The sequence below is a fragment of the Poecile atricapillus genome, chromosome 3 (genome assembly GCF_030490865.1).
Source record: "Poecile atricapillus isolate bPoeAtr1 chromosome 3, bPoeAtr1.hap1, whole genome shotgun sequence".
Lineage (NCBI taxonomy): Eukaryota > Metazoa > Chordata > Aves > Passeriformes > Paridae > Poecile > Poecile atricapillus.
The window spans coordinates 83,307,877-83,322,164 of NC_081251.1; the positions used below are offsets into that span (position 1 = coordinate 83,307,877).

General features: G+C 42.7%; 1 protein-coding gene across 1 annotated transcript in view; it reads left to right on the forward strand.

Annotated features, from left to right (window-relative positions):
- RSPH9 (radial spoke head component 9) overlaps positions 1-14,288 on the forward strand; it is a 19,704-nt gene continuing 5,416 nt past the window's right edge. The window contains exons 1-4 of the mRNA XM_058835484.1: positions 1-227; positions 405-567; positions 1,272-1,401; positions 1,968-2,114. Coding sequence (XP_058691467.1) covers positions 1-227; positions 405-567; positions 1,272-1,401; positions 1,968-2,114 — 667 coding nt within the window. The remainder of the gene's footprint in view (positions 228-404; positions 568-1,271; positions 1,402-1,967; positions 2,115-14,288) is intronic.

Sequence of the window (14,288 nt, forward strand, 5' to 3'; positions counted from 1 at the left end):
ATGGAGGCGCTGTCGCTGCCCGCGGCGCTCTCGCTGGTGGCCGGCGGCGGCGCGGGGCTCAGCCCGGAGCGGCGGGCGGCGCTGGGTGCCTCGCTGCCGCTGGTGCAGCGCGACTACCGCTTCGAGCGGGTCTGGTTCTGGGGCTGCATCCAGGGCGTGCGCGGCGCCTACTACATCGCCGAGGGGCTGGGCCCCGACCGCGCCGCGCCCCGCAGCCGCCTGTACAGGTGCGGGGGTCGCCCCGGGGAGCAGGGTCAGGCCGGGCCGGTCTGGGGCTGTGCGAGTCGGGGGATGCTGTCCGGCTCTCGGGAGGGAGCCTCGCTGCGCCCTCAGGGGCCTGGCGAAGTTGCTTCGAGCCCCGTTCTTTAACGGGCTCGGCCCTGAGTCGTGCTTGTCGTTGGCAGCTTGAACTGCTTGGACTGGAGCCTCCTGACGCCAGCCACCAAGGAGATGCTTGCACTGACGGAGCAGGTGAAGGGCCGCTTTCAGGGAGATCCTTCTTTTGAGTACAACTTGTCTGAGATAAACGCAGAAGCAGCTGCAAGACTGATTGAAAGTGGTAAGGAGGTAAATACAGCAAGACGTTTTCGAACTCTGTTCTCTACATTTGTGCCCCTCACACTGGACAGGGGGTGGCTTCTCCTCGTTTGTAATGAGCAGCATGAGCCTGTGGTCAGGCAAAAGATACACAATTTCCTCCTGGTTAGAGCTCGGTGCTTGTAACACCAAGGTCACAGTGGTTCAATCACTGTGTGGGCTGTTCGCCTAAGAGTTGGATTTGATGATCCTTATGGGTTCCTTCCAACTCAGAATATTCTATAACTCTGTTTGTGATTCCTCACTGCCATTGTGTAGCAACAGCTTCGTGATTGAACTCGTACTTCAGTTTTTGCTGGAGTTCAACAGGCTTCAGAAATAGTAAATATCCCTTATGCTTTATTGTGCACAACTGGTACAAATCCTCACTGCGGTTTCTGAAGCTTTAATAGTAACTGCAGGCAGCATTCTTTATAAATTAATAGAAAAGTCCTAAGTAGGTGAATTGAGAGGGAGGAAAGAATAGATGAAGAGATAGTTAGATCTCTGGTGGTTCTAAACTGTCTGCTCCTAGACATGTTTTCTGTCCTGTCTTAGGAGAGAAATGTCTTTTGAGGTCCTCTTAATGTTATTGGACTCCAAGATGATAAGTCCATTGTGTCACCCCAAGTTTATTTTCAGAAATGAAAACGAGGAAAGCCCTGCCTTTAAAATTTCCCTATTTTTCTTTAAAGCCTGTGATCAAGGAGGAGACCCGCCTTATAGCTACGATAGAACAGATAGACAGAACAGTTGGCATTGTCCCCCGGGGGGCATTTGTGAAGACTCCTCTTGGGCCTGTGCATGAAAACAGACAATTTGAAGGTAAATTCTGATTGTCTTTATCAGGATCAACTGTACTTTGATCATAAAGGCTGTAAATTAAGATGATTTTCTCTAACTGATGTTTTGATTTCAGTTGGTTGTTTTTTTTCCCATGGATAAGATGAATAGGGAGCAGAGAATCCAGTGCCACTAATGTTCAGGCATGATTCCACTCTGAAAGGTGGGAAAAGAGTCAGTAATAGTTCTGAGTCATTAAACTGAATAATTTGTCTGTATAAACTATGGTTTATGTCAGTGTTTAGCAATTCTAGGTGTAGTGAATCGTCCATTTAGATATAGGATATGAACAAAAGGGCACAGAAAGTTGTCCTCAAGTTGGTACCCACTGGTTATCTGGGACTGCAGTCAATATGGTCTGCAATGCACAGCAGCGGGGAGGGCTGACACCTGTTTCTAACAAGCCTTCTGTGGCATCTATGGAAAAAGATTGTGATTCTGTCCTAGGCTGTGGGCATTAGAGAAACAATGTTATACTCGATAGTATAATGAATGTTACCCTAGTTCATTTGCATTAGTATTAATGTTCACCAATGACTTTTTTGCAGGTCTGTCTTTAGTGGAGGCAAAAAAGTTAAGTTCCTATTTCCATTTCACTGAGCCTGTTAACCTGAAGAATAAAACCCTGCTGGAAAAAGCTGACCTGGACCCATCCATTGACTTTCTAGATTCTCTGGAGCATGATATCCCACGAGGTAAAGCTAGCAAAATCAACAGATGCAATGAAAAGGAAGGCAATAGGGAAGTTTGAATAGCCTTGAAAACACTGAGGGGACTGGTGTGGGTTACTGTAGAGGTGGTGTGAGAAGCTTCTGTGAATCTGTAAAGGAACTTTATCCTTTACTAAATATTGTAGTTATTTCCTGTTTTATATGATTCTAAATGCTTACAACAGAAAGATGTACCAGGGCTGTCACATCCTCACAACAGGTCCGACCACACTGCCTCAGTGCCATATTCCCTCCTGGCTTCTGTAAAGCATGTGACAACTGGTGACCCCATTGGGAGAGATAACTCCACTACTGATAGAGGGAATTTATGTGGTTTGAAGTATTTCACACCTCTTGTTCCACACAGTGTTTCTCTTCTTTATCTAAATGGGCTCTCATTAACACCAAGCTGTTATCTCGGAGAGGCTGAATTCAAATGTTCCTTTGATGAACTGTGTTGGAATAGTCTACTGTGGTAGGATTATACACTGTGAAAGGAGAAAAAAATACAGGTATACTGGATTGTATCTTCAGTTTACATCTCTACTGTTCTGCTGGACAACTGCAAATATATTGAAAGTCTCTTTCAGGGATCCCTCTGGCAGGGAGTGGCTTGTTATTTGTTTCTATCTGTGTTTTGCTGATTTGCTGCAATTTTTTGGATTGGACCAAGTGTTTTCATGTCTTCTGTCTAGGGAGATTCTTGGGAAACAAGTCAAACTTAGATTTGTTATTTTATTCCTGTCCAGGAGTAGTAGGATAGGATACCAGGTGACCTGTGTTAGATGGAATTGAATGGATGGACAGTGAATTGCCAGTGTTGTAAATAGCTTTTCAGATTCTCCCTCCTGCCCTTCCTCTCTCTTCTTACCCCCTCCTCCCAATCTTACCTTTGGCAAAAAAGTGAGAATGTGAGCTTCTGCCTGAATTCTGAACATTTTTGACAGAGCATAAACCACTAAAATCTAAACCACTCTTCAATTTACTGGGAGTGTCCTTATGCAGTTGTTTTCCAGAGGTATAATATGGAGATGGTGTAATATGCACATGTTTACATACTGGCTCGTTGAGGTGGCCCTTTTGACTCAAAGCAGAATTGCAAGAGAGATTAGATCTTAGATATCTTGTAAGAAAATTTTAGCTGCAGTTTTGTAGTATAATTCAGGTTTTGCTCCTGCTTGTCTTCCTGCTGCTCCCCACTCTTTTTTCCTCCCTCCCTCATGGTAGGGAAACATACCATGTGTTAGACATGAAGATGGTGTTTTTTTAAAAGTCTTCAAATCAAATTTGACTTGTAGCTGTATTTTACCCAGTGGCAGATAGAAAGTGAGATTCAACTATACCACTGTCATGATTGTGTTTCTGTGGCAGCCTGATGTCTGTGAAAGCATGAACCTTCACACCCTTCCCAGGAGGATGTTGCTGTTAGTGTAGATTTCAGTATCCTTAAAAAAGTTGCCTCTAAAAGCCTACCTGAGCTGAAGTGCAGCTGAGTGCTTCTTAATGGAAGAGAAGATTCATCACGGTGCCTGTGCAGCTCTGCCTGCTCTGTCCTGAATTTGGGAATGAGGTGGAGGAGGTGAAGGAGGTAATTGGTAACAGGAATTGGTTACAGGATCAGCAAGGTGTGTAGCCTCTCTAATTGCATTCTATCGCCGGCAGATGGGAGCTCTGACGTTAAAGAAAGATCAACTCAGCCTCCTTTAACGAGAATTCAGGTTGCCTAAAAGTACTGGTTGCTTATGAAAATGTGAGGGAAATAAAACCACGACAGACACAGGCTTTCTGCTGATTTTATCTGCATGGCTTTGCCAGTCACTCCTGGTTGTGAGATACTCCAACTCTGGTTCTCAGATTACTTTCCTTAAGCTCTGACAGTGCATGTTGTTCTTGACAGAGCAGAAAAAGTAGACAGCGCTTTTTCTATTAACTGACATGCTGTTCATAGCTCTGGCAAATCCCCTCATTTTGACCTGAAGTTTTTCTTGCCTTTCCTGGTTAGATCGTGTCTTGAACAGTTATTGTCAGAGCAGAAGTAGGAATTCTCAAATTTATAGCATCTAGAATTGTGAATGAAGATAGAATTGTCTCTTTTCTCAGTAAATACGTAAGAAGTGATCTGGGGGTAAGTGACGTTGGAATGAAGCTCCCAGCCTGTGTTGGCTAAATTCTCCTAGCATCTTAAAAGACCTAAAGAACAGAACTGAGAGATTAAGAGCTGATTTTAACCTGTCTAAAAGTAACAACTCTGTTGGAATAATTTTCTCTATTAATTGAGATTTAGCATCTGTGATGACTGTCAAGGGAGTAACTGTCATAAGATATACGGCGTGTCATTATAGGAGAGCAGAGGTGTCTTACAGAATGGAAGGTTGGAGGCAAAGAGAACATTTTATATGACAGCTGAGAGGTGGGAAGAAAGGAAGTTAAAACTGAGTTGAATAAAGGCAACAATGGTAAAAGCAGAGTTTAATGCAAAATTGGAAAACCTGGAATTTTGTAACAAAACTGTCTACCATTCTTATCTTTACCAGTGATATCTGTGGTGTTTACAGGTTCCAGATTCTGTCTGTGTGTCTATCAGGTTATCCGTGCACTTTAAAAGTTCAGAAGATGTTGCTGCTTCTCCTTTAATTATTCTGTCTGTTTTTTCTTGGTGTATCAACTCCCACAGAAAAGTGACTGACTTAGTTTTTTTTTAAAAAAAATGCATTTTTAAAAATTATTCTAGAGAAAAGTGGGAAATGAGAAACTTGTCTTGACAGAATGAACACGGAGGGATTGTGATACAGATCTTCTGTCACCACAGTATCAGATCATGTAATGCTTCATCCTGATCCAAAAGGCCAGCTGGCCAGAACGTTGCTGTAGGTTTTGCTGGCCATATGTCTGCATTAAAGATAAGCTTGTTTGCTCTAGTCTAAGCAGACAATCTGCTCAACTTTATGCACAATTAGATGTGGCCTTTCAGCTGCTGGCACATTGCCAGCGTTGTCCTTTCTGCTGCATGGAGTTTGGAACCCTCGAAATAGTATTTCAGAAAATAGGGCTGTGGCAGTTTTACATCTGCTTGTAGATAACGGAATGGCAAAGCAAATAGCAGTAATTCCTAGCATGCCTACAGCATTTTTACTTGATGACTTAATGTTGTGAAATAATATGAAATATGATCTGAAATCACACATACGAAATAATAGACACTTTTCAGGCATTGATAATGATGGGGGAAATGAAAATGGAGGGAGAAGGTTGATTTTACTGTGACCCTGGTATCAGATCAGACTATGACCCATTCTGCAATGATAAAGAAAGGGGATGAATGAAAGCCTGAGGTATTAGTGTAGAATGGAAAGCTTGGAAGGAAGAGAGACAAGGGTTGCAGAATCCAGTTCTTTGGCACTTTCAAACTGCAATTCAGAAAAGCAATAACTTGACTCTGGGGGTTTGTTACAGATTACTGACTCAGACCACTTTGATATGGAGATAAGGGACACCAACAGAACACTGCTAAAAACTGATGTAGGTGGGGACGTATGTCTAGATAGGAAAAGATATGAGTGGAAATAGGGTTTCTATGAGAAGATTTTCCTCAAAAGTCATGACCCCCAGTCAGTAAATAGCTGCCTTTGGCTGAAAACCTACCACAGTTCACTTGCAGATTGAGAGTAGAAATTAGAATAAAAAAAGACATGTAAAAGGAAATACAGAAGGTTTGGAATGATTAATGATTGATATAAATTGGAATTTATAAAGAGTAAAGAATGACAAAAGGAGCCAGAATAACTGGAGTAGTCCATGACAACGGTAAGGCAGATTTTTTAAACTATATTGAGAAGAAAAGAAGGCATAGTAAAGATACTGAAAACTGCCACTAAATGGTGATGGTAAAAAGGCTGATAAGCATGTGGAAGGCCAGAAGAGCTCAATTTTTTTCTGCTTTCTTTTTGGAAAGAATATGGACTTGCATCAAGCACAGACAATAAAATAGTGTTTCAGATTGTTTGCTAAGGGAGGGTAGAGTTAAACAGCATTTACTGTGGATCAAAAACATTAAAATGGCAGTCAGACAAGTTACTTCTGAAATCATTATCTCAGGAGACTTGTGGCATAGTAATCTTTAATAAATCCCAGCATTGCAGAATTATTCCCCTAAATTTAATCTTCCTTAGCAGTTGTGATTCAGAATTCACTGAATGGGTGTATTTCTGGGAGAGGTTAGAAAGGGACCAGTACCAATGTTGATATTCTTCAACTTATTTATAAATGATCTAAAAGTAAAGGGTTGGTGGAGAGACGAATAATGACAAGGGCGGGATGGACACAGAGATCTGGAAAACAGAGCTTACCTAAATACAGTACATTTTGGTGTACTTATCTGCAAAGTCACATGAGGAAAGTAAATCAGACTTTGAAAATTGTGTTCTAGAAACTGTGGCTCTGAAAGGAAATCTAGGCACAACTGACTGAACATCAGCTCCCAGGCTGATCCTGATACTTAAAAGGGTAACTTGATCTGCAGATGCATAAACAAGGGTGTAGCAACGAGGAGCAGGGGGGGACTTTACCTGTACATATACTGTTAGTGGAATCATAACTGGATTACTGCACATTGCAAAACTGGAGAGTTGCAGAAAAGAGTCACAAAATGATTAAAGGGCTGGTGAGAGACATAAACAGTTCAATCTCTTTATCCTGAGGAAAAGCCCATGAGAATGGCTTTATTACACTGCGTAAATACTACATGGAGTTTAAGTATTAGGTACTGAAGATCTATTTATTATAGCAGAGAAAGGTGTAACAGGAATCAGCGGCTAAAAATTATAGCCAGAACTAAAATGAACAATGAGATACAATTTACAACAGTGAAAAGACTACCACTTAGCAAGGGTAACGGATGAGCCTATGTCTCTTGGTATCTTAACATCATGCTGGATGTCTTTGTGGGAATTGTGTTTCTGTCAAATGCAAATACAAGTTGATAGTCCCAGACACACATAAGTGACTTCAGCTTAATGGGCAGTGGTATGTACACCAGGAGTCCTGGTGTGACTGGCCATAAACTTGATGATGGCCATGGAGGATTATGTTCAGCTTGGACTTCATTGTCAGTGACAGTAACACAAAGGTGACAATGGGTTCCAAGTGCAAGTCAGCTGGCATTGCTTTCTGAACTATGATATGTGAGGGCTCAAAAGAGGACTGATGAGATTCCTGACTTACTGCCACTGTGGACCTTTGTTGGGAGAGATTTTATAGCATCAATCCAAATGGGTATACAGTGGCAGGGTGAACCAGTGAGTCTTGTCTACTTGCCATTTCAAGATGAAGGTAGGGTAGAAGAAGTGCCCAGACAGAAGATCATTCAAGCTCCTTTACCACTTGACTGTGGAGGAAGTGACAGGCACATGGATTGTAGCTATATTTCTTCACCCAAAAGTGCAGTGGTTTTGGAGCACTCCTTATGCAGCATTGCAAAGGGATTTGTAGCCATTTCTTTGGCTGAAAATTTTGAGCATGAGCTTTATGTAAGCTTGCTGAACAGTAGCCTGGGTTAGAACACTAACCTCCTGTCATCTGAGAATTATTAGCACAGTCTTTATCGGTTTAGCAAAAGCTGGTGCCTAATGGGTCCTTGAAGATGAAGGGGCTGCATTTCTAAGTGGGAGATAGTTTTTGTGGCTGCTCTCTAGGGCCATTTTGGTAGCCCCATCATGGCTGTCCCAAAAGTCAGGGTGCAGGAAGGAAGAAGGCCAGGAGGCACGACCCTGCTTTATCTCCATACATTAACACAGCTAATTAACTTGCTTTCGATCCCACTCCCCCCTCCCTCCTCCCTTCAAGGCGATTAATCCCCTATCAGCCTCGGTCTCCAGCCATTTGAAGAGTCTGTGTCTGCAGAGGTATTTACAGCCCCCAGCCAGCCACCAGAGGCGAGGGCCCTTTATCAGGGTTCTAAGACAAATGGCTGCCTATCTCCCTAGTGGCCTTGCAAAATCCAGCGATGTGCTACGCTGTGCTGGCCACCTACTTTCACCCAGCCTCCCTTCTCCACTAACATTTCACAGATGTGACCTGAACCCTCCCCTTTCATTGCTTAACAATAAGCAGCACCTCCCTAGCTCTGTGAAAGCCGAAAGCCAGAGCACTTTACTTCTTAGCTTGCCAAGAGCCACACAGGGACAAGGTTTTTCAAGCTGTCTCACTGAAATCCAAACTAAAAGACTCATAATAAATGAGAGGGCAGTACTTGATGTTCGCAAGGATAAAAAGAGGTAGTGAAAATGTAGACTGAAATGTCTACCATGGCTCGCCGCTATCCTCATTCCTCATTAGGAGATGTGATCCTTAGGCTTGGTGAATGTGTGAAACTGAGCTACAGAGTCCCATGGTATCAGTTACCTGATATTCATACAAGTAGTTTTGACAAATTAGCTTTAGAATACAGTGTTAGAGAATGAGAAAACCAGATGAGTGTGCATTTGAACAGCAGGATTTCTGATCTGAAAATCGAACCTTAGTGGGTTGTTGGTAAAAGCATTGGTACCTGAATTTCTCCGTTCAAACTGAAGTCGGCCATTCCTAGAAATAATTCCAGGATGACTCTAGCTGCTGCCTTCCAGCAGGGCGCACTATGGTGCCAGCGTTGTCAGTGCTGAGCACAGAAAAGGAAAACACGGAAAAGTAAAACGAGAAAGAAAATCACCAAGAACGGCATCAAATCAAGGAAAAGGTATGCCCTGAGTTTCCCAACTCAGTGTGGCATACTGGCCTCCTGAACTGTAGGTACAGAGAAGATGTTCTCTCTCTTTCAAGCTTAGGCAATTTCTGGAATGGTCACTAGGCTTGAATCATATGCATGCAAATGGACATACACAATATATAAGCATGTTCCCTACATTCTTCAGAAGCAGGGTCACTCTTAATTTTTGCTAGTGATGTGTAGAGGCTATTAATGTCGTTCCTACAGGGACCCAAGACCCAAGACCAAGACAAGATGCTGTCCCTCCTACAAGCTGGGGTGCTCCCAGCTCGGGAGTTCAAGATCAGACTAGAACCTCTCATGTGGCAGCACAGCAGGAGGATTCCTGGCCCAGCTAGTATTAGAGCTTCTGACTGGCTGATCACTGTCTGCTTTGATTACTGGAAAGGAGCCTGTTTTCCTTGGACTTTGTGTCTATGGGTAATAAAGCAGCACATTCATGGCTTTTGGGTTCGGAGTCTGTATCACCTCAGGGTCTTGTTTAGTCAGACCTTGTATGAGTTTATACTGGAACAGGGCTGCCCATCAGCTGAGACCTGTGGTGGAGTCCTTCACCCTCCAGACTGTTGCAGGGAAAGAATGAGGACAGAAGCAGAGTCTTTGCAGCAGCTCTCCAGGGTTGAAAGGGTTTTTTTTAAGGGTTTTTTTCTCCTCAGTGAAAGAAATCATGACCCACCCTGTCTCCATTTAAGCTCCTGGTTCCTTGGACATAAAAAGGAGATTAACTTCTTGCTAAAATAATGGGAAATGCTGGTAAAGCCTTACAGAACCAGAAGCCGCTGTTTTATCACCACATCAGTCAGCCTTGGCCTAACTTTTTCACTAAGGAATGATGAAAAATTATTTGTGGGGGAAATCCTGGGACATTTGTGTGTCACTGAAGTCAGGACGAGGTCAGCTTTTGCTAGGAATGATCGATTTCTGAAGGGGCTTCAAGGAGTGGCAGCTCCTGCCTGTGCAGTCGTTGGCATTGGTGCCAGCCCTGCATATAGCTTTGCTTTGCTGTTTGCTGTCCATTTGGCCACAGAGCTTTTGAAAGAAGGAAGCCCACTGGCATTATTCTGTTTTATCATACACAAGTATCATATGGATTGAAATTCTGCATGCTGAAGAAGTATGTGGCAGTGTGTAAAGGGAAAAGACAAGGGTCAGGTATATTTGTACAGCAGTTATGCTGAGCAGAAATAGCTAGGCTATCACAGGCATTAAAAGATGCTTAGCCTTTAGTGTTCAGAATTAGCACTGCACTGTGCTGTGTGAATATGCTCAGTGTGACAGTATTCTCTGAAACTGGTAAACTCTTTGGGTAATTTGGTCCAGAATTTGTATCTAGTTTAGTACAAAAACATCAACAGTTTATAATCCGTGCCATCTGTTCTTCATTCCAAGCCCTTTTAACTAGCCTTGCTAATTTGATGATGAGGTAAGAATTACAACTGGGAGACTGACAAGGCTTGTGGACTTGCCCCTCCTGCAGGAGAGTGAACTGGATATGCTCTAAGCATTTGGTGGGTTTTGAATCCCAGCATCGACTCCTTTGTGTTTTCTCAGAATTCAGAGATCAATGTGAGGTTCTTTGCCCCTAATCCAGCCCCTGTTCATCATTATCACCTCCTCAAAGTGGTCTAAGCTTTGTTACCAGGAGAGGAAAAATCTTACAAGGTGGCCATAATCTCCTCTGAGAGTCAGACAGATATTCTCCCGTGGGTAAGAAAGTGACAGTGACCAAAAGCTCTAGGGGAAGCAGGCTAGAACAAAGCTGCCCATTGCATCCTTTCATCAAACTGTTAATCTTTCTTTCAAAGACATCACATTTGTTTGGTGACAAAAGCCCCAAAGAAGCTGAATTGAGCCTGAAATCCTGTAGCAAGATTTAGAGGAAGCGTCTTTCATTCAGAGCAGGGAGGGGCGAGAGACTCCTTTTTCTTCCTACCAACCAATGGGCTCAGAGAAACCCACGAAGGTGACGGATTAATGCAGGGGCTCCCCAGGTAGATGCTACGTGACTCCCAGCACGCTCCAAAAACGTTTCCACAGCGACCAGCTGAACAAGAAATATGGAGTGTGATGAGATCCCGCATAACCTTGTGCTTTGGAAGGAGGTGATTTGCCACTCAGAGATTTCTAAATTTACTAGAGAAAACCCAATATTCAGTGATCTGTATTACAGTTGTCAGAATACAAATCACATGGATTTTAATCAGGTTTTCCTACTCCTTTTAAGTTTTGATTGCATATGATTTTGCTGTTTCCTCTAGTGCACAGCCCTATTCCAAGTCTTTATTCCAATGCATTCTGTGCAATCTGCATCTTTCTCTTAATTGGAATATTTTGTTGATGTTTTGTTTCATCAGGTGGATTTAGGACTAAAGGGCAAATTAACAAGGCTATAAGGGAGGCTCTAATTTGAGTCAGTGCTAGCTTTTTCAGTCCTTCCCATCCTCTGCTGCTCATTTATATCTGTGTATTGTCACTTCTTTTGTGTTGGAATTGTTGGCTGTGCAGTCAGATTCCAGCTGGAAAAATAATGTTATTTCTGTCCAGTATATTTTTCAGATGGATTGTTTCCCCAACCTGACTCACTAAGCAGTAAATAAACACTTCTGTGGTCTCTATGATGGAAGAATGATGAGGATGGGAATAAGGGTTTCAGGGCAAAGGCTGCTTCAGTTGGATTAAGCAGCACTGCTGTCAGATGCCTAAGTAAGGCCTGAATTTCATTTTTACTTGGAGGTACATGAATACTGTGTATCTGGGACAGCACTGCAATCCCCGAGTCTTCCTCGTCATCAGGAAACAGGTTCTTAATGTGTAAATAGAAGGCCTGGGCCTGTTGAAATAATTTCTACGGCAGAAGCATCCCCAGTGGGAGAGGAAAAGCATCTAAAGTTCGACCATTTTACTTCGGGGTTTGGGCATGGTGGTATTTGTGTGTCAAGGACATGGCAGGCATTAGGACCATGCAAGAGTTGCTTGGCAGCATCTGACTGTAAGCTGTGCTTTCCTGGCTCTGGAGGCTTTTAAAAATAGTACTGCACCTGCAACCAGTCTGTGTTTTTATTTAATTATTATTAAATAGTTATATAGGGAATTGGAATATTGACAGCAGTGTTAACATATGGGGTGCATGTGGTGTGTCAAGCAAATGGAAGAGATTTAGTTTGCAGCCAGTAAGTGGCACAAAAGAGTTTGGGCCCCACATAGGACTGTTTGGATGTGTCCTTATGGCTGGTAGGCTGTGTGTGAAACGTCCGTGTGGCACAATTTATTGAGAGCCAGAGCACAGTGACCTTTCCTTACAGCTTCTCTGTTTGCAATTTGTCTTTGTTCCCTATAGACAAAAAATTAGCAGTAGTAATATCTACCCAGTGTAGGATTTTCTGCTGGAGGGAAATGGAAGCTAAATCCCATGGGTGTAGGGAGGCTTTGTCAGCTCTAAGTGCTTGGGGTCATGCAGCCAAGCAGCGGCTGCTTTTGCAGAGGGAAATGGTTATGTTGCCCCTCTCCGGGTGTTAATATTTGTCCTGTAACTCCATACTTGACTCCTACTCAGGACTAGCTGCAGCAATGGATGTTGTAACCTGCTCTTGTGGCAGCATAATGTGTTAACAGTATGTGCAGCCACACTATGGCTGCTTTTCCTTTGAGACATTTCCTCCTTTGAAGAATTGATAATGTCAGTTTTATGGCCCTCTGTGAGATTTTGTGACATGGAGCCTCTCTATCAGGCTGTCTAGCTCTTAAAGCTGTTTTTTCTCAAGCTTGCACTGAAATGAGGCATTGCTGAATCACCTCCAAAGCAACAGTGTTATGAGAGGTCATACTGCAAGTGGACCAGTTACAGCAGGAAAGTTCTACAAACAGCCCTCTTAAAAGGGTTTTGTTTAAAAGCCCATGTCTCACGCACCCTATTGCTTCTGTGGATTACAGGATTCAGCCCATAGCTGAACATGGGGGATGAGACAGGGATTTCTATTGGCGACTGGAAAAGAAGAAGAAGCTGAGAAGGAGTTGGCTTTTGAAATTCAGCCCTGGTGTTCTGGCAGCTGTTGAAGGGCCATAAAAAAGGCAGTGGTTTAACACTGAGTGAGCATCAGGATCTTCAAAGCACTTTCTTGTTTGGGAAAGATGTAAGGAACTCCTCAGAATTCCTGCCTGTGTTTGGAGGGGTGGAGGCTGCAGCCTGATCCAAAGAGGGAATAGGAAGCTCCAGATCTTCATCCAGCGGATACTTTTCCCATGCTCTTTCCTCCCACACAGCAGCTCCCTCCCTTCCCTTCTGGAGCAGCAACAGGCAATAGTTTCAGCACAGACAGTGCTTGGCTTTCTTAAGTTTTCTGGGTGCAGCCTGAATATTAACTTGCATTAAGAAATGTATTTTGAACTTTGGGAACCTCCACCAGAGCCATGATTCTGGTAGGAATCTCTCATGTGAGAACAATGACCAGTTCCCTGCACTTCAGCAAGCTTTACATGATGAGTGAAGTTAACTCTGCTACCTGACTTAGAGACAGCACACATGGAGATGCAAGTTAAAAATCAGTATTTAAGTCTAGGAAATCCAACCTTAATTTGCTGTCTCCTAGTTCTAGTTGCATTCCCTCCAGTGCAAATAATAACATTTAAAAATATTTTTTTCTTGACAACTTTGATCTAGGAATCTTGGTGTACCTTACAGACTGATGCTTTGAGCTTCCCAGTCTCTCAGTAAGAAACATATTGTCTGACACAGGGACTGCCATGGAATATTCTTAGCCAGTGATGGAAAGGATTTGGACCCAGAAGCCCACTTCCGCATTTTTATAGTAATATAGACCTGAAGCTATGCAATGGTTTTACCCCAACAACCATCCGTAATAGCACAGAAGTTTAAAAAACAAAAAGAGATATGAAAAAAATAGGGATGAAACTAGCATTTAATTTTCATAGTTCTCATTCCTTTTTATATTGCATTGTTAAATGCATTTCTAAGACTTTCTCTTAAGGAAGAAAAGGTGGCATATTCATTTTAAGCTATTATTGCATACTGTTCATTAGTTACTGCTTAAAGAACTTCTAGAGTGATTTACAACATCAATATTTCAAACTCCTACAAGAAAGGTGGGCCTTCCCAAAAAAAAGCATCTTGTTTGAATATTGTGAGATTTGAGCTGTGATAGAACACAAATGTCCTGTATCTTTCCAAGAGAACAACTTTCTTCATGTCTCATAAGTTCAAATTTTGTTTTATGCACTATTTCCTGAAATACTGCTGATGTGGTGAGGTATTGGGAAAAAAAAAGTAATGAGATAATGGGTTCTAATTTTTTCCCTTTATTAAGAAGTCCAAAGAACCTAGAGAGGTTCCTGAACTTTAATGTAATCTCTTCTTAGAAGACACACCAGCATTCTATATCAAA